Source organism: Lissotriton vulgaris, chromosome 1_1 (assembly GCF_964263255.1).
Source record: "Lissotriton vulgaris chromosome 1_1, aLisVul1.2, whole genome shotgun sequence".
In the NCBI taxonomy this organism is placed as follows: Eukaryota; Metazoa; Chordata; class Amphibia; order Caudata; family Salamandridae; genus Lissotriton; species Lissotriton vulgaris.
In genome coordinates, this window is record NC_141685.1 from 1239498704 (window position 1) to 1239526330 (window position 27627).

Here is a 27627-nt window from a genome sequence, read left to right on the forward strand (position 1 = left end):
TTAGAGACAAAATAGGCGGCGCTTTTACCATCCAGCACTCACACCTCCTGGTCCACCCATTTTCATCCGGAATAAACACATTTACTGCAGCAAAATGCAAAGCAAATCTCGACCGTCCCGCATTACTGACCACATTTCACATCTATTTCAAAAGAAAGCTTCAGAGGAACACGTCTCTCGTGTCCTTCCCTACACGTTGTCCCAGAAAAAGGAACATTTCTAGTCCTTACTCTATTAAAAAAGGTTTGCAAAACATCACAGCTACTTATCTTGATTCCACCTAAAACTTATTTCTTCCACAACCGTTGTGTTCTTCTCTTTATCTCATATGTTCTTGTGTCTTTATCTCACATTTACATATTTTTTTCGTCCCTGTTTTCTGCCTGAATTAGCGTTCTCCTATCTTTATTTTCCGCTCGTCTTCTACCTTGCTCTCTCTTGTGCCAGGTTCAAATCTGATGATGACAATTACGATCTGTTACCTGAAATAAGTGCCGATACCCACTACTGAATGATACCGCCACAAATTAGGCACGGGACTTATTCTGTTCGTGCATTTGAGGCCCATTTTTGTCTGACCTCTGTTTCTTCTGTGTCCGACCATTTGAGTGTCTAGATATCCGTGCTTTACACATATTTATCAGGATGATAATGACTGTTTCTTGAGACTGAGTCCATTGGAAGGTATCTGATATTAGCATCGTTTGGTTTGAATGAGCTATTCTTATAGGCCTTCTCACGCCTCTAACGAGATTCCTTTTCTTATTTTAGGAGAATGAGTCCAAAGATTTGCTGGCTCTGTAAATTATCACAGGACGGTTCAACTGGGGTCTCATCAAAGTAAGTCGCAAAAAAAGTCCTCAAAAATGTACATTGGTTTTGTGGAAGGCCACTAATAATGTTGTAAGCTTCTTTGTGTGGACTGGAGGAAGTGGAGTGTCTTTTGTTATAGAATATCTATTTGCCTACATTATAAGTAGCATATAGGACCTGTAAGGTATTTGAAACAAGATTCTGTTATCATATTAATAACAATATCATCAAGGGGTCTGCTTGGAAAAAAAAAACCTGTTTTTGGAGCACAGACACTGGCCTCCGGGACTCACGGCCAATTTAAAGAAAATAAGTCAACTTTTTAGGTCTCGGTGACCGGAAGTCCGAGAATTAATGTTTCTTAGAGTGGCTGCTTTAGCCCGCCTCTTTTTTTGGCTCTCCTCCATTGGCTGGCTTCCTAAACGGAGGCAAGCCATTGGAGGAGAGAGTCGTCCCTTCAAAGAAGCTCCGTCTTTTTCGGATTTGGGGGCGTAGATTTTGCTGTTCTTTAGACAGTGACGTAGTCCGTCACTCAGGACAGCAAAATACGCCCCCAATCTGAAATATTTCAGAAGCTTTGAGGCAGCCATTTCTGCCCGACCGCCGCTGCCTCCCCCAAACAGCCGGTGAGTGCCTTTTTACTTGATTTCTCTGCTGTTTTCTCGAGCGTTCCCCATTTGATCTAAGTAGTTTCCTGTCTGTAGTTACCGGCAAAACTAACTGAAAACGGAAATATGCGAGCCGAAACATTACAACATACAATTTTATTCAGATTGCTCCATGAAAGCACAAATCGTTGCCGCGTTATGCAGGCCCGAGAATAGACGAGCGTTAATGTAACCTATACCCTTGCTATGCTGTGATTCCCCCGGGCCTGTAGAAAATGCTTCCACAGACTAAAATGCGATAGTAAACTTTGACTTCAAAGAAAACAGCCTGTCGCTTCACAAAATAAATCCTCGGTAGGAGCCTTGGGGCGGTGGACACATGAACAGCGGGAGAGCAGATTAACACACTGAAACTCCAACCCTGTTTACAACACCGATTTTTAACACTAGTTTGTCTCATTTCTATTGGCCTCTTTAACTGTCCTTGCACCCCTAGAGAATACGGCTTTCGGCGCGGAATGCGTTTTTCATGCCTTTAGCACAACCAATGAAAAACTAGAGCTTTTGTTAAGTTGCGCGTTGTGTTACGTAAAACATTAGTCGAGCCTCCCGAGGGCCACGGGCCCTTTTTTCGAAAGCTAATGGCCTTCCTACATCGAGTCTTGGTCCAGCTGGTGTTTCATATTGACTCCGCACTGCATAAATGAAAGAGTCAATAGTCAGCTGACTCGCAAGCGCCACAGACATTAGCAAGCTTCAGGGCAGTGCAGCACACTTGTGGCTGCCAGGATGCTGTGATTATTTTAAATATAGTAGACTTCAGTGATGTACAGCTAGGAGTCAGGGACTCGAACAAAGAGGTAACGTCATACCCTTCTGGACGGTACGGAACATATATTGCGCTTATTTAACCTATATGCACCACTGACAGAACCCCGGAGCACCTACATCCTGCGCCATAAATAGGTTTGACTGTAAAACAAAGTCTGAGATTCATGGTGTGTGAGGGCAGCGCTCGCGGGTCACGCGCCTTCGCGAGCAGTTGCTTTCTGGACGCTGAGATTTGCAATGTGCTCGCCCACAAGCCTTCAAAGGCCTGACTTAAGCAGAACAGTATGTCCCGAAACAACACTAACTTAATGATTCACGATTCAATTCTTTGCCATCACGGTACCCTTTAATTTCAGGATAATTACCAGCCGGCCCCGTCTAGCGTCCCATAAAGCGCCCTGTTGCAAGGTTTTGCAGGCACTTCTCTAAGGGAACAGCCATGCAGGTGCTGCAGTGGGCAGGAGTGGGCAGAGAATATTGTATAAACGGCTCATGGGAGGGTTCAGAAGTTTTTTTTTATTTCGGATTTATAGGCGGCCTCAGTCCGGGGCGTATGCAAGTTATCAGCCTGCTGCCAACTTGGTGGCTCTGACATGGTGGTCCAAGCCCACTTCCTATTAATCAGGCGCCCATACACTTCAAGGTAACTGCGGAGCCTTTGATGGAAGCATCAGCAGAGAGGCCAAAGATTGCATGTACATCTGACTGACCTTTACAGTCTTTTCGATGTGATCCCACCTTCTGATGCACATGCAAGTATGTAAACCTGCGCGTGGTGGTTTGCTATATATGAATTTTTAAGTGCATTTTTTCTAAACCATGGCAGTTCTTATTTAAAGTGTGCTGTGCTCAAACAGCAGTTTAAACCTCTGTTCATACAGACTTATTCTCTCATGTTACACTTTAATGGAAGTACTTTGAAGTGTCTTTTAGACATCCCATAACCCTTTATAGGAGGAATAAATAAACAATATTTAATACATTTCTGAAGGGGCCTTGTGAAGTGTTCTATAATACTTAATGCAACATTGGCGCACCAACACATTCAAGAAGAGGATTGTGGGATCTCCACGCAGCAACTTAGTACAGGTTGGACATGTGTTTTGAACCCCTGCAAAGCCCAAAATCCTGGAGGTGTCTGTGATGGCCCTTTGGGTCACAGACTGTATTCTCCGAAAGGAACCAGACTCTGGCAGCAGGTGAGTGCAGATGTAAACAAAAAATGGTATAATGCGGAAACTGATTATTATATCCTTGTTTTTCCAATGAATACCTAAATTAGTCAATGGAGATATATAGACAATTTACACTAATGTATTTTAAAATTTTTATCTGAGCCTACAATAGTTCACTTCTGGAGTACCTTCCTGGGGTGTATAAATGATGGAAGACACATTAAACATACATCAATAAAACAAATAAACAAACATATAAGTCCCCTCATGTGTGTGCATTCCACAGACTATCCTCTATATGGGCTATGTAAAAAGTCAAGAATGCTGCCATATCTGTTTAAAAACAACTGGAAGACCGAAGAAAGAAAATCTCTAGTTGGAACTTGTTGTTTGTTATGTGATATGTGTTTTATGTATGTGCAACTAGGTGAGAAGATTGTCCTTTTTAGGTCTCGGACCTAAAGGCTGCGCTTGCGCAGTCTGGGGTCGGAGAATTAATGTTGTTTAGTAGCGCTTTTCCATTTATTTTTTTTGTAGGTGTCTCTATGTGTAGGTGGCTCTGTCTGTGTGAGGGTGGCTCTGTGTAGGGTGTAGCTATTGGCATCGTAAATGACAATGCCATTTATTTAACGATTAAGCTATTGGCAATGTAAATGACAACGCCATTTATTGACGATTTAAAAAAAAAAAAGAAATGTCATGAGCAATGCCAATAGCTCTACCTTTAATGATGCCGAGACCATTGCATTGTAAATGCTTGTTTGGAAATGCAGCACCGTTTATTTTGAAGAAAATGGTCTGCATAAAAAAATAATAATAATTACTTCATTTAAAAGTAATTACAGGCCTGGTGGTCTGGTGACCCTAGCAGGCCATCATTCCAGTGATGTATCGAGTGAGTCCCAAATTGTTACCTATCTCATAAATAGTATGAGGTAGGTCAGATCAAGACCCGCTCCTACTCATAATTTTATGAACCAGCCTACTAGTACATCAGTACGTTTGTAAAATTCTACATTGGTCGCCAAAATGCTGTCCACAAATTGCAACCAGAATTTGGGATATCTGGCCCTAAATTGCTTTGTAATGGGGCACTGTTTAACCCCTTCGCCGTGGGGGTAATTCCCCCGCGTTGTGGGGGAGGAGGGGCCGCGTGTGGCGCCGCGGTGCTTGTGGCGTGCCCAGCTCGTCATGAGGCACAGTGAAGCTGTACTCATGACGAACTAGGCTCGTTACGATTCCGCCCACTCATTGATTCTCCCACACAGGTGGGGAATCAATTTCGTGTGGGCGAGCAGCGGCCGGGATGACGAGCCCGGCTAATCATGAGCACAGCTCCACTGTGCCTCATGACGAGCTGGGCTCGTCATAAGCAGGCTAGGGGTTAAAGACGTTTTGTTATTCATTCTCATTTTTAAAGTTTATTTTTCTCCCTCTGGTAATCCTCAGGCACCCTTGAGTCTGAAAGAGAGAAATTGTGGCAAATTCAAAGTGATCCACAAAAATCTCATACCTGGCATCGGTATGCACCAGGTCCATGTTGGGACAAGAAAACTAGTCAGGGTTAGCTAGATACATACGAATATATAACCTGTGCTCAACCTCTGACAGCTTGTCACAGAGCAGTCAAGTTTACCTAAAGAAGCACTGTATAAAGTATTTTGTGCAACACACACACACATACACACACACACACACAGACACACACAATGAAAACATCACTAAAAAAACTCCACACAGAATTAGTAGAGTAGTGAATATATCTCTGAGTAAATCAAAACATAAACAACAAAAAGTCAATTAGTTGAAAATTGTTACAATTTTTTAAAACATAAACCAAAAATAGTGTTTTTTAAGTCAATATTGCTAAAAGGTTACTTTAGGCCGCAATAGATCAGGATAAAACCAAAGTTAGGACAGACCACAAAAGAGGGCAGACCAGCTACAGGACTCAAACAGGTCTCACTGACAAAGTACTTTGGATGGAGCAAAGCATTATTATCGAGAGCACAATGCATTGGTTCCAATTCACACAGGTGGATTGATACATCGAAGTCGAGCCTTGCAGTCGGGACCTGGGATCAGCGATGCGTCAGAGTTGAACCTTGCAGTCGGGATCTGGTATTGGTGCTGGAATTTCATTGAGCCGTGCAGGGATGTAGTCAAATTGGAACTGCATAAGTTTCAAAGGGCACTGCATCAGTTCTAGGAAGAGATCAGAAGGGCATCTCAGCAAAGCAATGAAGCAGTTCCTTAGAATAGCCAGGCAATCAGTGTGGCAATCCTTGAAGCACAGCAGTCCTTAGTCCTGGCAGCGTTCCACCAAAAGTAGTTAGAAGTCAATAGCGCTATAGGGTTACTTGAGGTCACGCTAGTCTGGGGTAAATCCAAGATTCAGGCTGACTACTATGGAGGGCAGGCTGGCTGCAGGACTCAACAGGTTTCGCTCACAAAGTGCCTTGGATGGAGCAAAGCTTTGTCTGACAGCACACTGCGTCAGTTTCAATTCATGCAGTCGGGTCGATGCGTCAAAGTCGAGCCTCACATTTGGATCGGCACTGCTTCCTAGAGCTATGCAACAATGTCTTCAGATTGGCACTGTGTTTACGTCAAAGGACACTACATCAGTTCAGATCGATGCAGTGGTGACGATGCATCGGTTTTGCAGCAAAGGAGTGGTAGATTCCACTTCTGAGGCCTAGGACTGGCATGTAAGGCAAGGGTAGGACTCACAGATGGCAGAGTCTAGCAGCACCAGCAGAGTTAAGAAAAGTATTTTATGACCCTGAGACTTCAGAAAACAGGAAGCAAACCAGCAAGCCCTTTGATTCACTCTTAGTTCAAGTGAGATGAGTCCAGTCCTTATCTTTAGCAGGGCAGAGACCAGCAGGCAGTAGAAAAGCTCATCAAAGCAATGAATCAGTTCCTTAGAAGAGTCAGTCAAGCAGACAAGCAGAGTGACAATCCTTGTAGCACAGCAGTCCTTACTCCTGGCAGAGTTCTTCACAGGTCCATAGTGTGTACTGTCTTGATAGAGTTAGAGCCCCAGTACTTACACCCAAATGAGGTTTTGAAGTGTAGGTGATTTCAAAGCAGCTCCTTGAAATACACAGGTGCCCTTTCATCTAAGTCATGCCCCCCAGTCTACCTGTGGGGGTAAATAGACCTTTGTGTGGGGACAGGACACAACCTATTCAGATGTGTCAGCTCCCTTTCCCTTTTCCTGCCCAGGAAGATTAACAGAATGCAGATTAATTCAGATGAGCCCTTTGTCACACACAGCCCTTCCTGTTTTTGTGACTGTGTAGTAGGAATGCACAAAGTGTAGCTGTCACCCAGCCCAAACATGTACTAAAGATAGGCTGCCGGCACACAGAGTAAAGTTAAGAGCAAAGAAATGGCCACTTTCTAAAAGTGGCATTTCTAAAATAGCAATATTAAATCCAACTTTTTGTCATTACCATTCCAAAGATATGAAACATGATTTCACTACTCTTCTCAAATCATGAATTACAGCTTAAAAGTATTTTTGGGAATTTCCAATGCAAGCCTATGAGAGGAGTAATCCTCACAATAGTGAAAAACGAATGTAGCTGTTTGTCACTATCAAGACATGTAAGACTTAAGAGTATATGCCCTACCTTTTATTACACAGCACCCTGCCCTTAGGGCTACCTATTGTCTAGATACCTGTGCCTGATGGCCATAAATTCAGACAGGTTTCTCTTTGGTGTGCTTTCGGTACACCCCACAAGCCACATTCTTGTGGATGTGGACATTTGAGCTAATCTCGCCTACTGTAGTACAATCAGCATTCATCAGTCTGAGGTCTCCTTGGTCATCAGAAGCCAGGCAACTAGGACTTAAAAAAGGAAGTAGCAGCAGCTGTGAAAGAGATGTGGGCTGATTAGCAAAATGTTTTCGTCTAGCAGTGCAAAAACAATTAAAAGATTTTTGTTAAGGCAGTCAGGAAGCAAATTTAGGGATCACTGGTCTATGTTGGTAATCATTTAGCAATCAGAAGAAATCAATTGCGACCTAGAAATATTAGCAATTGAGGAGGGAGAATAAGTGGCTATACATCTGAAAATAATATCCAGGGGAAAATTGTGTTACATTATAGTAATTATTTAAGGTCATTTTTTGTTACTCTTCTTACGCGGAATTCCCAAAATTATGCTAGTATGCCACATCTCATATTACCATACTGTTGCGCCGTTCATGTAAATAATTACAGCGAACGCATGGGAACAATATAAGCAACAATATGTGAGGGGCTGTTGTTAGAGGTGCTTTGCTTTTTTTACACTAATATTTGAATGTGAATGCATCCTCACATCCAAAGTGGACAGAACATTTCAAGCTAACATACAGTGCCAAATGTGAACTTAATTTTACTTTATTTTTCTAAATGTTGTTTAACTATTCCACATCAAATTATGTGAATTACATTCACCCCTATTGAAAAGGTCTCTCCAAGTATTCACATGCAAAATTTTCTTGACAGTGGGTCCTGTCAGTTGCCCTTTAGCATTATTTTTGTCCAAGTGGGACGGTACATCCCCCCAAGTAGTTCTTAACTAGGGGGGGGCTGAAGGACCCATCAATAACTAACTGGGATTGGCATTGTGAATCAGATATTACATTTTCTGATGAAGTTCACAGAAATTTGTATTAGATGATGTGTTTTTAGGGAACTATTTAGGTGAAAGATTACAAGACGTATATCTGTTGGATAGTGTTCTGGTGATAAGGTTTATTGAAATGCATTAGCGAGAGTGCATTGATTAGAGGGCAACGAAAGAAGCATATAGAAAGTGTTAGATTTGGGGGTCTCTAGTTGGCACAGGTAGGTACTTGTGACAAATAGGGACCCTTGCCTCTAGTCAGGGTAAGAGTGTACACTCCTTAAATAACCCCTGCTCATCCCTTGGTAGCTTGGCACAAGCAGACAGGCTTATCTCAGAGGCAGTGTGTAAAGCATTTGTGACCACATACAGTAACCCAGTGACAACACTACAGATGGACACCACATAGTTGTATATTAAAAATAAGTTTTCTTGATATATACTTATCACAAGACCACAAACGACAAAAATCCACAATATTATACTTAAGATGGTAGTTTTAACGTACTCCTGCTTAGTTCTTAAGATACGACATGTTGCGTTAATGTACCTTGCGATGTGTTGCGCTTCCACAACAGAAATGTTGCAGAGATGGAAATGTGGCAAAAGTTCTGGTGCAAAGAAATAAAGATGGCGCTCTCTCATTGATGCAACACACTTCCCAGTGATGCAGCGGCATGTACTGCGACTTTGTTCCTCTTGTCCGGCGATGCAAGATACTTTACACAATGCGAGCCGCGACAGGCCCTGCAACACTCTTCCCGGTGATGCAGCGGCGTCTGCTGCGACATCGATCCTCTTCTCCGGTGATGAGCCGTGACAGGCCCTGCAACACGCATCACAGAGATGCGGCGTTGTCGATCCTTCTCTCTTGCGACACCCTTCCCGGTGATGTGTCGGCGTCTGCTGCGACGTCAATTCTCTTCTCCGGTGATGCAGGGCGCTTCGTGTTGTGAAGCGGCAGTGGCATTTCGGTGACACGCTTCTTGATCTTGAGTTGCGCACCCAGCTCTTTGCGACACCCAAATCCCCCCACAAAGTCCAGCACAGCTGCAGGCACTTCAGGAAGACTCTTGGGGAGCTGGTGGGTGAAATCTGTCGTACCTGAGACTTCAGCATGAGGCAAGCTCTGTTCCAAGCCCTTGGAGATCCTTCACAAGTTGAAAACAGAGCACACAAAGTTCTTTCTCCTTTCTTTGGCAGTCAGACAACCACTGCAGGCCAATCCCCCAAGCCGCACTTCAGCTTAAGGATAGTCTCTCCTCAGTTTATGCAGGTTACTCTCCTCAGCAAAGGTTTCTTCTTGTAGCCCAAAACTGATCTAATTTCTTGGGATCAGGGTCCCAATATTTATACCCCAAATCATTTGTCCTATGAGATCAGAGGGGCCTTTGCCCAGTCCAAACCAGTTCTGAAGCACTCTGTTTGTAAGACTCCTTCTTTCCTTTCACAGTGCAGGGCAGAAACATCAGACACCCCACAGGAGGTGGAGCCAGCATTGTGAAGGGAAAGAACAGGCCTGGAGCACTTTGTTGACACGATTCCTTCTCTTCTTTCACAGTACAGGGCAGAGACATCAGCCACACCCCAGAAGGTGAAGCCAGCATTGTGGAAGACAGGCACAGCCCTCTTCAAGGTTCAGGGGCATCTCCTCCCACCCATCTAGATGCAGATCTCTCTATTCACCACTGGCTGACTTACTCTGTCTCTTGGAATCCCCCAGCCCTGTCACTCAAAACTCCAGACAAGAAATACACAACCTAGCGGAGGCAGGCTTTGGATAGTTAGACAAGAAAATACCTACTTTCTGAAAGTGGTATTTATAAACACAGAATGTTAAAACGAAATTCACAAAAAAAATCATTTTAGCATTCTGAGTTCAAGCATACTAAACTTGAATTTCGACCATGTTCCCTGAGTCAGTTAGGATAATAAGAATGTAATAATCTAACAGCCCATTCTGGCCTATGGAGAACAGGTAGCCTTGCAATAGTGAAAACCAAAAATGGCTGTAATTCACTATTAGGACATGACACCCATACCAGGGCTTGTCCTACCTTATACTTACAATGCACCCTGCCCTTGGGCCTATCGTAGGGGTGTCTGGTATGAAGAAAAGGGAAGGTTTAGGGACTGGCAAGTGGGTGTATTTGCCCAGTAAGCATGACAGTACCAGACTGCACATAGGCTCTGCAATGGCAGACCTCAGACACATTTTACAAGGCTGCTTCTGTGGGTGGCACAACCAGTGCTGCAAGCCCACCAGCAGCATTTGGATTTACATGCCCTGGGCACACTCAGTGCATTATACTAGGGTCTGCCAAGTAAACCAAATCAGTCAATCACGGAATCACTAATCAGCACATTAATGTACAGTAGGGAGCACTTGCTCTGTGGCACTGGACATCAGTGGCACTGTGCCCAAAGCATCCAACACCAGCAAAAACACATGAGGCAACAGCAAAAAATGGAATGGAGACCCACGCCAATGGTGCCAGGTCTAACAGAAAGGGTGATGACAATTTTAATCACGCTATAAATCATTTGTTATTTGACCCATACTAATTTTAGGAACTGTGGTGAGTTCTAAGGTTATTTTAACATGTGGAAACTGCTGATCCTTTGCTGGTATTTGATGAACCACGTTTGAGAGAAAACAGTTTTCTCTCAGGATTTACTCATGGAAATTATAGCAGCTGCTCTAAAAGCTTTTTTGAAGGCAACAATGCTATAAATTCACAAATATCTTCCCTGTCAATGTGAGATAAATGCCTGACATACTGAATAAAACATACTTCCAACAGCAGTAACCGTCTATCTGTTGATTCTCCATTGTTCTACTACAGCATCACCATTTTCTTCTAATGAACAACTAGAGTGCTTACATTGCATATTGCAGACAAAAATAAGACACTTTTCAATGCATTTTGCAGTAATAGGAGCTGTTGAATTTAAAAGTGTTCCTATAGAGAAGACGGGTAAATGAGCTTTGAAGTGTAAACGCAGATATGAAACCAAGTGATTTAAAACATGTGGGGAAATAGTTAATGAGAGCTATCCCCATTGAAGTCCACCAACCACTTTCCACATCAGTGTACTCAGGTTATAAAACTGTAAAACAATTTGGAAGACATCAAGGACTTTTTCAATCTTCCATTTAAATATATGGGAGCAGTTTTTGAGTGTTACAAGAAGCTATTTTAAACAAAAAGGTTTCTGTTTTAATCTGTAAATACCCTTAGAAAGAATTGGTGTTTGGACATTTAATATTGTTTTCCTTTAATGTTTTCCTACTCCCTTTCATCAGTAGTTGCATGTAACTACAGAATGTTCAATGGCTGCAAAATATTTTTATTGCGAGTTGTTAATAAGGAAATGATTAAACACATTTAAAACTATATATTTATTTGCTATAAAAATAGTATAATTTAAAAATGACTGCTTTTGATATTAACTCATTACAATATATTTTAAAATAAGCACCATTGAAATTAGGCAGATAATTGAGGATCCTATTTTAAAACAAAATGAAAACTGTCCTAGACTACACAATTTTCAGAGAGTCTAAACAATTTATATATAATACACACAAATGGAAAGAAATGTTTTCGTTTACATGTTTTTTCCACGAACTTGTAGCAGCAGAAACATTTCTTTGCACACATTCATCCTTCTGTGCACTAAAGTGAATGATTCGAAAGCTGTCTTCTACTGCAGCATGTTTGCCAGTGCAGGCACATTCTGTATGTATGCTAGATGAACATTCTATTTCATTATTAATATACTTTTAATGCTCACAATCAGCTGTTATGGGAGGAAGGCATGCAATCTGTAGGCTGCAATTGTAATTAGGCTTTCTCTCAGGTATTAGCTATGAATCCCCTGGCTAGATATCTACTGGCTAGTAGCTAATCAAAATAGAATTTTTTTGGTAGTGTGCAGTTGTCTGCTGGTTTCCAATTCTCAATTTTGAATGTCTTGAATACAGACTGTTCTTATTTTGATAGGGTTGTAATAGAGGATTCATTGTCAGTATCTCACATATACAGAAGCCATCACAAGTCCCACGAGGGCATGTGTTGCATACTGTCAAGAGATAAAGGGTCTATAGATTTGAAAATGGATTCGAATGAAGAGAATTGTGTTTTCATTCTGTCTCAGATTTTTAAATCATCTAATCAGTACCTTGAATTGATAACGTGGAAGACATTCTATAGAAATATCTTATCTTCCAGCAGGATGTTCGGTCTTTGTTTTCAAGAATAAGTGGCTTGTTAGCATTTGGGAATATAAAATGCTCTTTCCTGAGTATGATATAACTGTTCTTGTCTAACAATGACACAATTCTAAAGAGATATTTTGATATTATATTTAATTGTGGGGTCGTTTGGCTAAGAACACTGCTTGGTTTGTTTTTGTTAGTCATCAGTCATAATTGTAATTGCTATATAAATGTTCAGTGGATATCTTCCACAGTTAACCTTTTGGTGTATATATATGTATTCTCGAGTTGTGGATACCTGGAAGCCACATGATCCTGAGATTTGGCTTGTCAACCTGAATCCACTTGTATAGTTTATTAAAATCATTCTATAGAAGGTTGGTGTATCTTTACACATATGTTGCAATATAGGATGCTTTTTCAGAAATATATGCATAAGCTGATATATCTCAACAATATGTTTGAAGCCAATTTAATTTATTTTATCTGTTTTGTCCCACATTGCTCAGTATGAATACACAGGCTCCTCTGTTTTGTCACCCATATGAATTATCCTTTAGCTATACATTCAAAATGCCTTTTGCTGTGTTTGATTGCGCTACAAAAGTAAGCTGTAGCCTATGTCCTTTTTTTACATTTCATTTGTTGTGACACTGTGTCTGTGTTTTGTGCATCAGGGATAATTACTTTGGAAACGTCTGTTTGAGCATCATATCCATAAATGTTAAATCAGCTTTATACCATCACACTATACTACATATCTTGATGCCCTCCCTTTCCATACTTGGTGGTTAGCACATCCAGCAACACCAGTCACAAAGACATGCCACACAGACACACTACAGACTAGATTAAAAAGAATATATCATGGATGCACCATATATTCACAAGTCTCTTCACTTCAAATAGTATTAGTGAACAGGACATACGACAAAGACACACCACAAAAATGATTGGCATGACATCTCACAAACATCCAACAGGGAACGGCTTTGATTTGCGCTCAGCTCACACTTATCTTCTAACTGCACTAGCAAGCAAAGGATATTACACTTTGATACAACTGGACACATTATGCCCCCGATCGAATAAATGCCCAACACAGCTCAGAAATGCCACATAGATAGAGGCACTATCCACTGACTAACTCTAACCATCAAGAGGCAGCAAACCAACAAGCCAACAAGATTAGTGATTAAATGGCCATGGTCTTTGGCCACACATCTCCCACAGCATAGTCGCACACCACCTCTGAATCCAATATCTTTCTGATCACACAACTGATATAAGGCTGTGTAGGATCCTTAGGGTGTCTTCCACCAACATTTTGCCTGCTTACCTCTGCAATTTTCTGCATTTGTTTGTCCATTTTAGAACTCTGAGCACTTTACCCCTGTTAAACCAGGGCTAAAGTAAACTTGCTTCTCCCCTAAAACATGTTGGCATTGGTGAATACCTGATTGGCATATTTAGTTTACCTGTTAGTCACTTGTAAAAGGTATACCATGTACCCAGGGCGTATAACCTAAATGCTTCTAGTGGACCTGCAGCACTAGTTGGCCCACCCACACAAGTAGCTTTTCAAGCCTGTCTCAGGCCTGCCATTGCAAGGTCTGTATGTGCAGTTCATTGTCCCTTTGACTTGGCATTTAAAACCATTGCCAAGACTTAACTCCCCTTTATTACACATAACTCACCCTACGGTAGGCACTATGTGATCCTTAGGGTAGGGTGCTGTGTAACTACAAGGCAGGACATGCATTTTAAAGTTTTACTTGTCCTGGAAGTGAAACACAGGAAAAATCGTTTTTTGCTGTTATTAGGCCTACTCCTTCCATAGGTTGGCATTGAAGATTTCTTGAAGTGGTGCCCTTCCCTCGGGAAAGGATCTCCCCGTAGACTCTCACTAAGTGAAAGAAATGCTTTTCCACAATGTGTTCCAATTGATTTTAATAAATTCAAAATTAATTCCCCAAGAGTATTCTTTTGTCAAAAGTGCAATAACTATTCTTCAACAATCATTGTTGTATTTGTATTCCATTTTTCAAAAAGTTCATCAATCCAATAAATACAAACATCCTGTTAATTCTTCACATGGTTGCAAATTACCCCTTTGCATTTCAGGACCAGCCCTTCGTCAGGGGGTTTTCCTTAGACAAAAGTAAAAGACTTGAGTGTAACACGAGTGCGACGGAGCTACCTATCATATTGAAGATTTCTTAAAATACCTTTTAAGCTGTAATTTTTGGTGTGAAAGAAGTAGCTTCATAATAAAAATCTTTGGAATTGTAGTGATAAATTGTCTTCAACAGTAGAGTTGGATTTGATATTACCATTTTAGAATTGCCACTTTCAGAAAAAGGGCTTTTCTCTGCTCTTTGTTTCGGTGCCTATAGCCTGTCTTCAATACACGTCTAGTCTGGGTGATAGCTACACTTTATGCATTCCTTTTAGACATCCACAACACAGAAAGGGCTTGGTGTGACATGGGGTTCATCTACATACTGATAGCATTCCTGGGCAGGAAGGAGGTGGCACATCTGAGGAGGTTGTGTTCTGTCCTCACACAAAAGACTGACTAAACCCACACTGGTAGTCTTGAGCCAGGACTGGGTTAAAAGTGATCATTGTGCACTTCAGCGAACTACTTTGAAGTCACTTCCTACAACAAGGACGTGCTCACTTGGCTTCTGTTTTCTGAAATCTCAGGGACACAAAAGACTTCCTACAATCCTGCTGGTGCTGTGTGACTCTGCCAGCTGTGAGTCCTACCCTTGCATGAGGTGCCCCTTCCAGTCCTGGGCCTTTAAAGTAGGTTCTGCGGCTGATTTCTGCAAATGCCAACGCATCACCTTGACTGTGTAAGAATTGCCACCACATCGCCTCCTTGCCGCAGATGCTGTTTGATGACGAAGAATCTACAGCATGTGTGGCTCGATGATGACGATCTGCATGGCTCAATGATAACTCAATGGAATTTGCTTCAGCAGACTTCAACAACTACACAGTGACTCACTGCATGGAAATAACAGGTGCATCATGCCCTCGGCATCAATGCTTTGCTCCTTCCAAGGTAAATTTTCAATAAACTCTGCGTGGGTTCTGTAGCTGGCCTGACCTCCATCGCAGTCACTCATATCTCAACTTCTACTTATCAGATTGTTGTCATTTTGGGCTTGTATTATTCAGATATATATTTTCTATGTTTCATAGCCTGTGTGGAGTCTTTTCTTGGTATTTTCATTGAGTTACTGTCATTTAAGTTCGCCGCAAATATTTTTATATTGCCTCTTTAGTTAAGCCTTACTGCTCGCTCTGTACCAAGCTACCAGAGGGTGAGCACAGGTCAATTTAGGTTGTGTATCTGACTTACCCTGACTAGGGTGGTGTTCCTTACTTGGACAACTTGCAAACCTCTTCCAACTAGAGACCCCATTTCTAATAACCAGTCTTTGGGAAGGAGACAACCTACCGTACGAAGCACATAAAACTTTTGAGCTATATATACTCTGGATTCATGCTTGAGAAGTTTCAATACCAAACATTGCTGCTCGGCATCCCTAAAGCCTGGTGGACTCCTCTCAGAAGACCATGATCTATATTTGGAAAGAGGCATGTCTAGTTATGTATGCTAAGCCTGGCATCATTGCCTGCAGACCACCTACAAACCCCTCCGCCATCTAACTTCAAAGACCTTGGGGAAAGAGGATTGGGGTTTAGGTCTAGTTAGTGTTGTTTCAGCTGTAGGGGTATATGACAAGCAGGGCAACCACAGTATGATGAGCTACTTGCACATAGGATACAAAAAAAGAGTCACAGAGACAACAACAGAAAGTCCACAAATGGGATCAAGGACATGATGTACCAAAGGAAAAGGTTCAGCAAGTTGGAGGAGGGATTAGTGGTAACACCAGAATGGGAGACTGCCGCCACCACGGAAAAAACAAAAGTTGCATAGCCAATAACCTTCAGCACTCAACAGAGGCACAGAGATACAATAGGAAATGCAGGTCAGCAGGGCAAATAAATAGCATCAACATAAAGTCCAATACACAACTTCAACCTTAAGGGGAAAGTAGGATTTTGTCTACTCACATCCTTACTAAGCATATCATTGTGTGATGCTGAGATGACCCTCACATGGGTAAGCAGAAGAGAACAATTAAAGATACATTATGATGAGAGGCACAAAGAACTGGTGTTTAATTTGGAGAAAAATATCTATAAAGGCTTGAAGTATGTACTAGTTGCCCTCCACCAGCACTGCTGATTACCAGGCATGAATACCAAACGCTGCCTAGTCTTGATTCCACTTCATGACGCTTTTTTTCCACCACTGTACACTCCATGTCCCTCTAACTCACTCTTGCAGGTTTCTACACCCCTGCTTTCATTTCTTTCTATAATTCATTCTTTCTTGGTTTGTATTTATTTCATTCTTTCTCTATTTGGAAGTCTGGTGATGAAAAATAAGTTATTGCTAACAAATTTGAATGCTTGTACCACAACAAGGATGTATGACGTTACAACGCATACTTTAACAACGCATAGCATTACAACGCATTTTTTACAACGCAGGATCCTTTACAACGAATGCCTTTACAACGCATGACATTACATAGCAGATGCTATTACAACACATGCCATTACAACGTAAGTATAGGTAAGTATAGGTAAGTATATTATTTTATTTTTTAAAATATGTAATTAATAAATATTTACTTAATTTTATTTATTAAATTATTTTTTTATTAATGTATTTGTAAATATATATATTTTTTTTTAAATAGTGTAGGTGTTTAAAAATAATATTTTAACTCCAGGGGGAGTAATAGTAGGCTAAGTGCAGGATAATGTAGGGGTGAAAATTACTATTCTAACTCCAGGGGGGTGTAATAGTAGGGTAAGTGCTGGATAGTGTAGGGGTAAAAATTACTTTTTAAAAAATGTAAAATAATTTTTTTTAATAAATATTAAAATTACTTAAACTAATTTATTTAATTTATTTAAAGAACTATTTTTAAAACAGACCCTTAAAATACTCCTGTACCCCAAAACCCAAACCTTTCCCTAAACCCTAAAGCTACCCCTGTACCCCATAACCCAAACCTAGCCCTGAACCCTAAAAATACCCCTATACCCCAAAACCCAAATCTATCCCTGAACCCTAAAAATACCCCTGTACCCCAAAACCCAAACCTAGCCCTGAACCCTAAAAATACCCCTGTATCCCAAAACCCAAACCTAGCCCTGAACCCCAAAAATAACCCTGTACCCCAAAACCCAAACCTAGCCCCGAACCCTAAAAATACCCCTGTATCCCAAAACTCAAACCTAGCCCTGAACCCTAAAAATACCCCTGTACCCCAAAACCCAAACCTAGCCCCGAACCCTAAAAATGCCCCTGTACCCCAAAACCCAAACCTAGCCCTGAACCCTAAAAATACACCTGTACCCCATAACCCAAAACTATATCTGAACCCTTAAAATACCCAAACACCCCAAAACATATACCTTAGTACCCCAAAAAATATACTCCTATACTCATACTTACTTTTTAAAATTACTTAACTTAATTTATTTAATTTATTTTTGATAATTATTAAAATAATTAAATATTTTTTTTGAATTAAATAAATGTTTAAATAAAATAATATACTTAACTATACTTACGTTGTAATGACATGCGTTGTAATAGCATCTGCTATGTAATGTCATGCGTTGTAAAGGCATTCGTTGAAAAGGATCCTGCGTTGTAGTAGTTGCATTGTAAAAGTAGTCTGTTGTAATGGTTTCGTTGTAACGGTTGTACACCCACAACAACTGTAACTACTGGCTCTTATTAAAGCGCTGTGACCTCAATCTTGACAGAGTTAGAATGAGCTTCTGTTTCAGACTCTGTTCTCAGAAAAGAAAAGTACTCAGTCTTCAATAAATTATGCTTAAATTAACATCTATTGACTACAACCCATAAACTTCCGTAGGTATCTATGTTTCCCTTTGAAGAAAGATGGACACACTTTATAATTTTCCTAGAGAGTATCCTTAGACTATGATCCTCGCCAAATATGCTCAGTGGCATAGCTAGACATACAACCACCCGGGGTGGCCCCTAAGTTTGTTGCCGTGGTGCAGTTAAGAGTGTGGGAGTGGCATTCGGTGGCTGACTAGTTCGGGGGGGGGGGGTGTCATAACTAACCAACAACCTGTTGCCGAGGGGGGAGCATAAGGGGTTAGCGGATGACAGACAATGTGTTCTTGGGGCCGGTTGGCTGCTGACCCACAGCTACATCACTGCATATATTCCAAAATAAAACTAAACAATGACAGACCTAATGTATGCATGGTGAAATTATTAAATCACTACAGGTAAGGTAAAGCTTAATTTCAATTAGAACATTGGAATGTTGGGAGCTCCATTGAAAACAATGGAGTGCTCTGGGCTTATAATGGCTGGTATAAGCCTGGAGCTCCAACATTCCAATGTTTCTTTGTTCAGCTCTGGCTGTGAACAAAGGCTTCAGGGAGCCTGAGGGGATTCCAATCCCCTCACGCTTCCAAAAGGCTTTGTTTTTTTGTTAGAACATTCTGTCCTCTAGTGACAGAATGTTCTAATAGCCTTATAGCCCTTCGTAGAGGGCTTTACCGCTATTAAAGTCCCTCTCCCTTGTTAAAGGCCCTCGCCTTCGGCTCGGGGCCTTTAACGCTGGAGAGGGCCTTTAATAGCCGGTAAAGCCCTCTACGGCGGGCTATAAGGCTATAGTGATAGATTACTCATACTTTACCTTGATAAGATAAGATTATGATTTAAAGATAGAGGAGAAAAACTGATGAATAAATATTCTTACTGTGCACAGAATGAGCTCAATGGGGAGGGCATTAGCCTTAGCCAACATTTAAATGACACCCCTCTCACGTACAGCATATTGTGTTTATGAGTGTCCTACTGTGCAATTGGGTACTTAGAAGTTAAAGAGCTGCCAGGGATTTTACTTCTAAAATTACAACTCTAGTAAAAGATAAGTGAAATTATTAATGTGTTCAAATGCTCATGATTCACTTTCCTGTACGTTTACACTTCTGTACCCATACACACCCATGCAAGCTGCATTTTCATATATCACAAAAAAGCAGAAGGTCAGAACTTTAGAAGTCCAGCACCAAACGTCTCTACCTATTAGGCCTTTCAAATCAACAATATGTGTGACCCACGTACATCTCAAACAGGTGGTAAAAATACCACCACTATCAACAATTACAAATTGACCCTGCACCCAAGACGGATAAGTATTCGTGTTATGTAATTATCCTAGTATATGACATATAGACAATAACACAATATTTTGAAAACAGAATAGCTTCCCAGAGAAAATTTTCACAGAATCATGTGTGATGATTGTAGTTAAATAGAGTCCTTTTATTGAGAACCATTTTTTCTTTTAAAAACATCGCACACTTGCTTGCCAATGCTTTTCATCCCTCTTGGGACTTCTTCAGGACTAGGAGCAATTACAAAACACTATTTACAATATATACACATTAAAGCATACAATATACAACACATATACAATCCAGTATAATTCAATAATAAACTATCATCTTATTACTGTTGGTCGTCATAATTTTTTAAAATGACTCTTATCATATAACAATTAAAAACACAGGGAAGCTATTCAAGATCTCACATATTAGTTACATCACAATTCTATGGACAAGGGAGGGAGCATGGCTAATCAGTACCAAATCCATTATCATAGATCCTACACTGTCCTCAAAACTAGCAACATCATCTTGTACATCACATATATTCATTGTACTTTATATCAGCAGAGTTAAGTTAAGTCAACATTGGTCACTGATCAAACTCTAACATGTTTATATTCTCTCACCGACGATGTAAAATTTGAAAATAAGTAAGTTGCCCCTATTGATCACCATCTACACAAAAATGAAGTCTGATAAGCAAGGACTTCAGAATATATTATAATAAAATGTGCAACTATTCAAATATAAAATGGTGAAATCCATACCTATCACTCTATGTATACATTTTATAAGTACCCTTTCTTTTTAAAGAAACATATGATATTCACACGAGCTATAAATGATATTGATCTAGTTATAAGTGAGACTATGCATACATATATGTAATTGTACAAATATTGATGTATGCAATCTTTTGAATTTGAAAATTACTGATAAATTGGATAATGATTTGACAATACTGTTGTTTCTTGTTTATAAGGTTAGCATTGATTGTGCTGGCCTTATAAATGATTTAGTTAGCTAATTGTGTCTGTTTTATTAATGACAATGTTTTGTGCTATATTCTGTGCTTAAAATAGTTTAATTATACAAGACTAGCAGGATGAAAGCAAATTACTATCCATATAGCTTACTAATATCAATATACAAAACATGTCCAGTTTAGATATACTCTTATACCAAAGCTGCTGTTAAGGTTGGCTTGAAGTCACATCCAACATCAACAGCAGACACAGACTTTGAAAACGGTATGAAAGAGAGCACATAAATACAAATATCTATGTGAAGAATATACACATGTTAGAGTTTGATTAATGACCAACGACCAATGTTGACTGAACTTACCTCTGCTGATATAAGTACAATGAATATATGTGATGTACAAGATGATGTTGCTAGTTTTGAAGACAGTGTAGGATCTATGATAATGGATTTTGTACTGATTAGCCATGCTCTCTCCCTTGTCCATAGAATTGTGATGTAAATAATATGTAAGATCTTGAATAGCTTCCTGTGTTTTTAATTGTTATATGATAAGAGTCAAGTTCAAAAAGTATGACGACCAACAGTAATAAGATGATAGTTTATTACTGAATAATACCGGACTGAATATGTGTTGTATATTGTATGTTTTATTGTGTATATATTGTAAATAGTGTTTTGTAATTGCTTCTAGCCCTGATGAAGACCCAAGAGGGATGAAACGCGTTGGCCAGCAATTGTGGGATGTTTTTAAAAGAACAAATGATTCTCAATATAAGGACTCTATTTAACTACAATCAAGACACATGATTCTGAGATAATTTTCTCTGCGAAGCTATTCTGTTTTCAAAATATTGTGTTATTGTCTATAAGTCATATACTAGGATAATCACATAACATGAATACCTATCCATCTTGGGTGTAGGGTCAATTTGTAAAAGCTGCATTTTCATAACTATATAAGAAATGTCTCTAAAAGTCAATAAAACCAAACCCTGGAATACCTTCAGGTAAAAGAATGGCGAAATAGTTAAGTGAAACTATATTATGAAAGCCATATTTCTCATGGCACCATTTTTAATTAAACAACAAATGTGCCATGAATACCATAACATGTTTTTTTCTGTGTGATGAGACTTATATAGATTTGCCTAATTTATTAGCAGACAGCTACAGATGATCATTGAAGCCATTTATGAAACTTTCAAAACAAAGTCACCATCACGTGGTTTAAAGTAGTTGTCAATAATAAGAGCACACAATTGTCCTACTTAAAAATAATAACTTACTGACTAGAGATCCACACAATGTCTGAATAAGTCTTAAAATACAATAAAATGAAATTACTTCAAAGGGCCTTCAGTTCTGTTTATACTGGGAATGCTCCATTATAAAATGTTATGTTAATAGCAAAGTTACACAAGTTCATGATTATGGAAATTGCAGGTATATGCTCCTTCACTGTATTTCTGCTTGACATAACTCAAAGCTTGAAACCAGGTTGGATTCTAAACCGTATCCGCACTGTGCCTCTCATATCACAACTCTTAAATGAATATCAAATCTTCAGCTAAGTTAAAGTCACACTTTGAAGGGGTGTGACAATGATGTGGGTGCTGCCTATTTATTTCGAAGCATTGTTTGCAACTCAAATAAAGGCACAGATGTAATTTGAATTGTAATTCTGTGGAAGTTTGGGTTGTATGCTTGTTTTTTTAAATATATTTTCTTGCTTTTTTTTACACAAGATGCAGCTTGGTAACTAAATCAATCAATCAATCAATCAATGGCATTTATAGAGCGCGCTACATACCCGTAGGGTCTCAAGGCGCGGGGGTGGGGGGGTGCCGCTACTGCTCGAACAGCCAGGTCTTCAGCTTCTTCCTGAAGGAGAGGTGGTCTTGGGTCAAGCGCAGGTCGGTCGGGAGGGAGTTCCAGGTCTTGGCGGCCAGGTAGGAGAAGGACCTTCCTCCTGTAGTCGCTCTTCGGATGCGGGGTACGGCGGCGAGGGCGTGGTTGGCTGATCGGAGGTGGCGTTTGGGAGCGTAGAAGTTGATTCGGCTGTTGAGGTAGCTCGGGCCTTGGTCGTGTAGGGCTTTGTGTGCGTGGGTGAGGAGGCTGAAGGTGATTCTTTTGTTGACGGGGAGCCAGTGAAGGTCTCTCAGATGTCCGGAGATGTGACTGGTTCGTGGGATGTCGAGGATGAGTCTGGCTGAGGCGTTCTGGATCCGCTGGAGTCTCTTCTGGAGCTTGGCGGTGGTGCCGGCGTAGAGGGCGTTGCCGTAGTCCAGTCAGCTAGTGACGAGGGCCTGGGTGACGGTCTTCCTGGTCTCGGTGGGGATCCACCAGAAGATCTTCCGTAGCATGCGTAGGATGTTGAAGCACGCCGAGGAGACGCTGTTGACTTGCCTGGTCATGGAGAGGGAGGAGTCCAGGATGAAGCCCAGGTTGCGTGCATGGTCTGTCGGTTTGGGTGCGGTGCCCAGGGCGGGAGGCCACCAGGAGTCGTCCCAGGCGGAGGGAGAGGAGCCCCGGATGAGGACCTCCGTCTTGTGCGAGTTCAGTTTCAGGCGGCTGGTCGTCATCCACTCGGCTACCTCTTTCATCCCTTCGTGCAGGTTGGCTCTGGCGGCGGCGGGGTCGTTGGTCAGGGAGAGGATCAGCTGGGTGTCGTCGGCGTAGGAGATTATGTTGAGGTTGTGTTGGCGTGCGATGGCCGCGAGGGGGCTCATGTAGACGTTGAAGAGGGTGGGGCTCAGAGAGGATCCTTGAGGGACGCCGCAGATGACTTTGGTGGCCTCTGACTTGTACGGTGGTAGGCGGACTCTCTGTGTTCTTCCGTCGAGGAAGAAGATGATCCATTCCAGCACCTTGTCCTGGATTCCGACGTTGCTGAGGCGCTGTACTAGGGTGTGGTGGCAGACAGTGTTGAATGCCGCGGAGCGGTCTAGGAGGATGAGGGCCGCTGTTTCTCCGTTGTCCATCAGGGCTCGGATGTCATCGGTGGCGGCGATGAGAGCGGTCTCGGTGCTGTGATTTGCTCGGAAGCCGGACTGTGAGGGGTCGAGGGATCCATTCGTCTCGAGGAAGGCGGCCATCTGCTTGTTGACGGTCTTCTCGATGACTTTGGCTGGAAACAGGAGGAGCGAGATGGGGCGGTAATTCTTGAGTTCGGTGGTGTCCGCTGTGGGTTTCTTGAGTAGAGCGCTGAGTTCGGCGTGCTTCCAGCTCTCAGGGAAGGTGGCGGTGTCGAAGGATGTGTTGATGATGTCTCGCAGGTGTGGTGCGATGACTGCGTCAGCCTTGTTGAAGACGTGGTGAGGGCAGAGGTCGGTCGGTGATCCGGAGTGGATGGAGTTCATTGTGCGGATGGTGTCTTCGGTGCTGATCGGGGTCCAGGCGTGGAGGGTGGTGGTGGGGGGTGGTTGTTCGGTCTTGGTGTGCGTTGGTTGGTTGTTGAAGCTGTTGTGTATGTCCGCGATCTTGTTGTGGAAGTATGAAGCGAGGGAGTTGCAGAGGTCTTGCGATGGGGTGATGTCGTTGTTTCCTGCGCTGGGGTTGGATAGCTCTTTCACGATGTTGAAGAGTTCCTTGCAGTTGTGTGCGTTGTTGTCCAGCCGGTCCTTGAAAGCAGTTTTCTTGGCGGCGCGGATCAGCTGGTGGTGCTTCCGGGTGGCCAGCTTGAAGGTGGTCCTGTTGTCCGGTGTAGGTTCCCTTCTCCAGACTTTCTCGAGGGCTCGGCAGTTCTTCTTGGAGCTCTTGAGTTCGTCGGTGAACCACGGGGCTTTCTTGCTGCCGGGTCTGCTGGGCGGGGTCCTCAGCGGGGCGAGTTCGTCCGCGCAGCTGCTGATCCACTTTGTGAGGTTGTCGGCGGCCTGGCTGGGGTTTGCTGAGCTGGCAGGAGGGTGCTGGCTCAGGGAGGTGGCGAACTAAAGGCCCTCTACATTCTAAACAAGTATCCTATGCAACAAATTCTGTAAATTCCCAAATATTTCTGCTGAACTGGATCTACACTGTAGAATATACAAGGGCTTTTGAATGGCTACATGATTACATTTCAAGGGCCAATCAACTGCTTGCACTTTAGATATAACCTACATGAAGTCATTAAAATCTGTTTCCTTACTGCCAAATGATTAGATCACCTGGCAGTGGTAAGAATATAATTGATTATGTAGAAATCTTTATCACGAAAATTGTATGATACCTACAGATATGAACAGAATAAGTCTAGACAGGGTTGATAAAATGGTTTTCTCGCTTTCAAATGCAAAAAATACCTCATAAGTTTAACTTTAGAAAAGTACATTTAAAACTTAAAATCACAAATTGCAGCCTGTTATATTCGGTGAGTCCAGAAGACTCAATAGACATACAGCAAAAGAATCCTGTATGAAAAGATATATAAAATATTTACTCTCACTCCAGTTTCCCTAAGACTGTGCTGGGCATGACCAACGGCCAACGCAGCCCCGCCCACTGGGTGAAACGCCCGCACCGCGGTGGAATGTCCGCCGCGGTAAACAGGTTAATATTTTAGATCACACAACTATTCAGAGGTCTTTAGAAGTAAATGCTGCAGAGCATTCGCTAACACAATGGCGGTTTCGAAAACAGTAAAATGAAAAAGAATAGAAGAAGAAAGATAAATAACTTAATAATAGCTTGTTTCAATATAGTTCTTTATAAAGCACTTCTGCCATTCCCAAGCATGTCATACACATTTGTGTGTGAGTGAGGGCAGTTTTCTATTGCACAATTTGTGCCACTGCATGCCTATCACATACGTTTCCTCTCTACCCCTCTTGGTGTTAGCATGAGTTTAGAGTGCAAGGTATGTTAAGGAACTCATAAGGCCATAATGAAGAGTATCGCTAAGATAACACTCTTTGCACTCACGGAGGTGGAGATAACACACAACAGAAGAGCATATACTCACGATTCCCATTTGAAATAACAGCCTTAAACAAAACATGCGTTATAGCTACATAGGGGGCGAAACACATGCTGGCCCAGACTGAATGTACCTGATTTAATCTGAATACGTTTTAAACCAACATTAAAGTACATTTTGGAATAAGTCATGAAATCAACATTGTTCAATATAAGTGATGTAACTTATAAGAGTACCTAAGGAGAATAAAATAAATCTTATTAAAAAAGGAAAAGGCTAATTAAAAGAATTTCTTACGTGACTGCACAGGATTGTAATGAGACTTTTAATTTTGGGTCTGTGAACTTGGAAAATATAAGAGGTATAGTTATCCCTAATTTCCAGACAAAGGGTATCACTTAACAGGACAGGAGTGTCTTCGACCATCCCTCTTGCTCAAAAAATCTAATAGGAGTGAACCTCTTTTTAACATTAGTGTGCTATATCCTATTGGAGTGTCAAATCCTGCTTGATAGGCCTGCTGGAGTTTTACATATAACATTTCAAAAGGCAAGAACAGAATGCCAAAACAATTCTTGTGTATCCACTTTCTTGTTGCTGAAAAACCCTTCTTTGTTTCTGGGTTTATTGTTTTTCTGAGTTTATTGTGAGTAAAGTGGCTGCCCCAAACTGGATTATAGTGTTAAATGTGGGAGGACACTAGGATTAATATAGTACAAATCAACCTCACACCTCAAACCTCAGAGCTCAAGGTTAGTGTGGCCTAAGTCTTATGCCTTTTTGAAAATGACCTAAGAAGGTAGTGTTGGTCTAGGAACTTTTACCTGTTTGGTGTATATGCCCAGGAGTCATTCCCAACCAGTAGCTCCTGCCAGGCATAAACGTGGGATCTTCAAAATACTCCTGGACCTGACGAAGATCAGAAGAAGACTGAACCTACTCTCTGTGACCTAAGAAGAGCCCAGATAGGGCTGGACCTGCATTTCTTGTGCACAAGACTAAGAAGTGGAATCTGTACTGTCTTGTGATTTAGAGATTATAGAACCCTTTTGCTTCCCTAGGACTCCGCAGACCAGTGACATAAGAGCTTGGGTGCGGTTGATAGAATTCATGATGTAGAATGTTCAGTTAAAGGTTACATGATGAGGAATAAAGACATGTAATACCAAGCTCTGTGTGTGGCATAATCTTTTACATGCTCTGGGGCTGGAGAGAATGCTGCAACTGGTGACAAGATAGGGATATGTAACCCAAAGAACTGACAATGCTCTTACAGAGAGCTTGCCATGGTCCAGCAAACTGCTCATATGTGCCACACGTGCTTCAGTCGAAGTGAAGATTGACAGTTGATGTATGTGGAGTCAAAGTGTTACTCCAGCCAGTGTAGAGATTTCCAAGAAGATGAAGGCCTTACAGAAAAATGTGTATATTATCGGCCTGAAATCTGCTGGTGAAGCTGTGAAAAAGGTACTCCGGCACAACGCAACACAGAGCCATAAGCCATATGGAACAATAATACTAAAGTCAGTGACAACCAGTGACAGAGAAACACCAAAGGCAGTGACAACCAGGTACAAAGAGCACTAAAAGAAAGAATAGTCAAATACTGAGAGTATAACTATACTTATCAGAACCAGAGTAAAGAGAGCCATCCGACTTCACCAGTCGGTGAAGCCACCCAAGTGAATGCACAGGGGTTGTACTTACAGAGCAGTTGGTCCTCGAAATTACCATCACAGAATGCACTGGGTACGTACAGCCAAACTTAAAGGTCACCTAGAAGCTAGAGGCTCCAATGGACACACAACATCAAATCGGCTGTGAAGACATAAAAGTCAGCTCACAGCTAGTGCTTGACGAAGGTGCCGGCCTAAGTAGACAGCCATCATAGTCAGAGCAGGCTCTGCTCTCAACAGCAGGAAGTTCCACAGGTTATGATGCTGCCTTCCTGAAACCACTGCTTCCCTTTGATACCGTGAAAAGGCAAAATATTGGTGCTAGATGGACTGCATGGATTGAAACTTTTGATGAATTCATTGCTGCATTAGAAGAAGCAGATAACAAAAAGATCACTGAATATCTCAAGAATCTTGCAGGTGAAGGAATAAAGAAAGGAATAAAGAAAATACCACACCCTGATAAATTTTCATACTGTCAAATCATAGAAGCGCTAAATATCAAGTCTGATCCAATGGCTAATGTCGATTAC

At 41.6% G+C, this 27627-nt stretch overlaps 1 protein-coding gene across 2 annotated transcripts in view; it reads left to right on the top strand.

Annotated features, from left to right (window-relative positions):
• The window catches only part of RGS13 (regulator of G protein signaling 13), a 361972-nt gene that overhangs the window by 242903 nt on the left and 91442 nt on the right, over positions 1–27627 (top strand). For both annotated transcript variants that reach the window (XM_086964496.1, XM_086964492.1), the window contains exon 2: positions 772–840. In XM_086964496.1, coding sequence (XP_086820622.1) covers positions 776–840 — 65 coding nt within the window. In that variant the 5' untranslated portion in view covers positions 772–775. The remainder of the gene's footprint in view (positions 1–771; positions 841–27627) is intronic.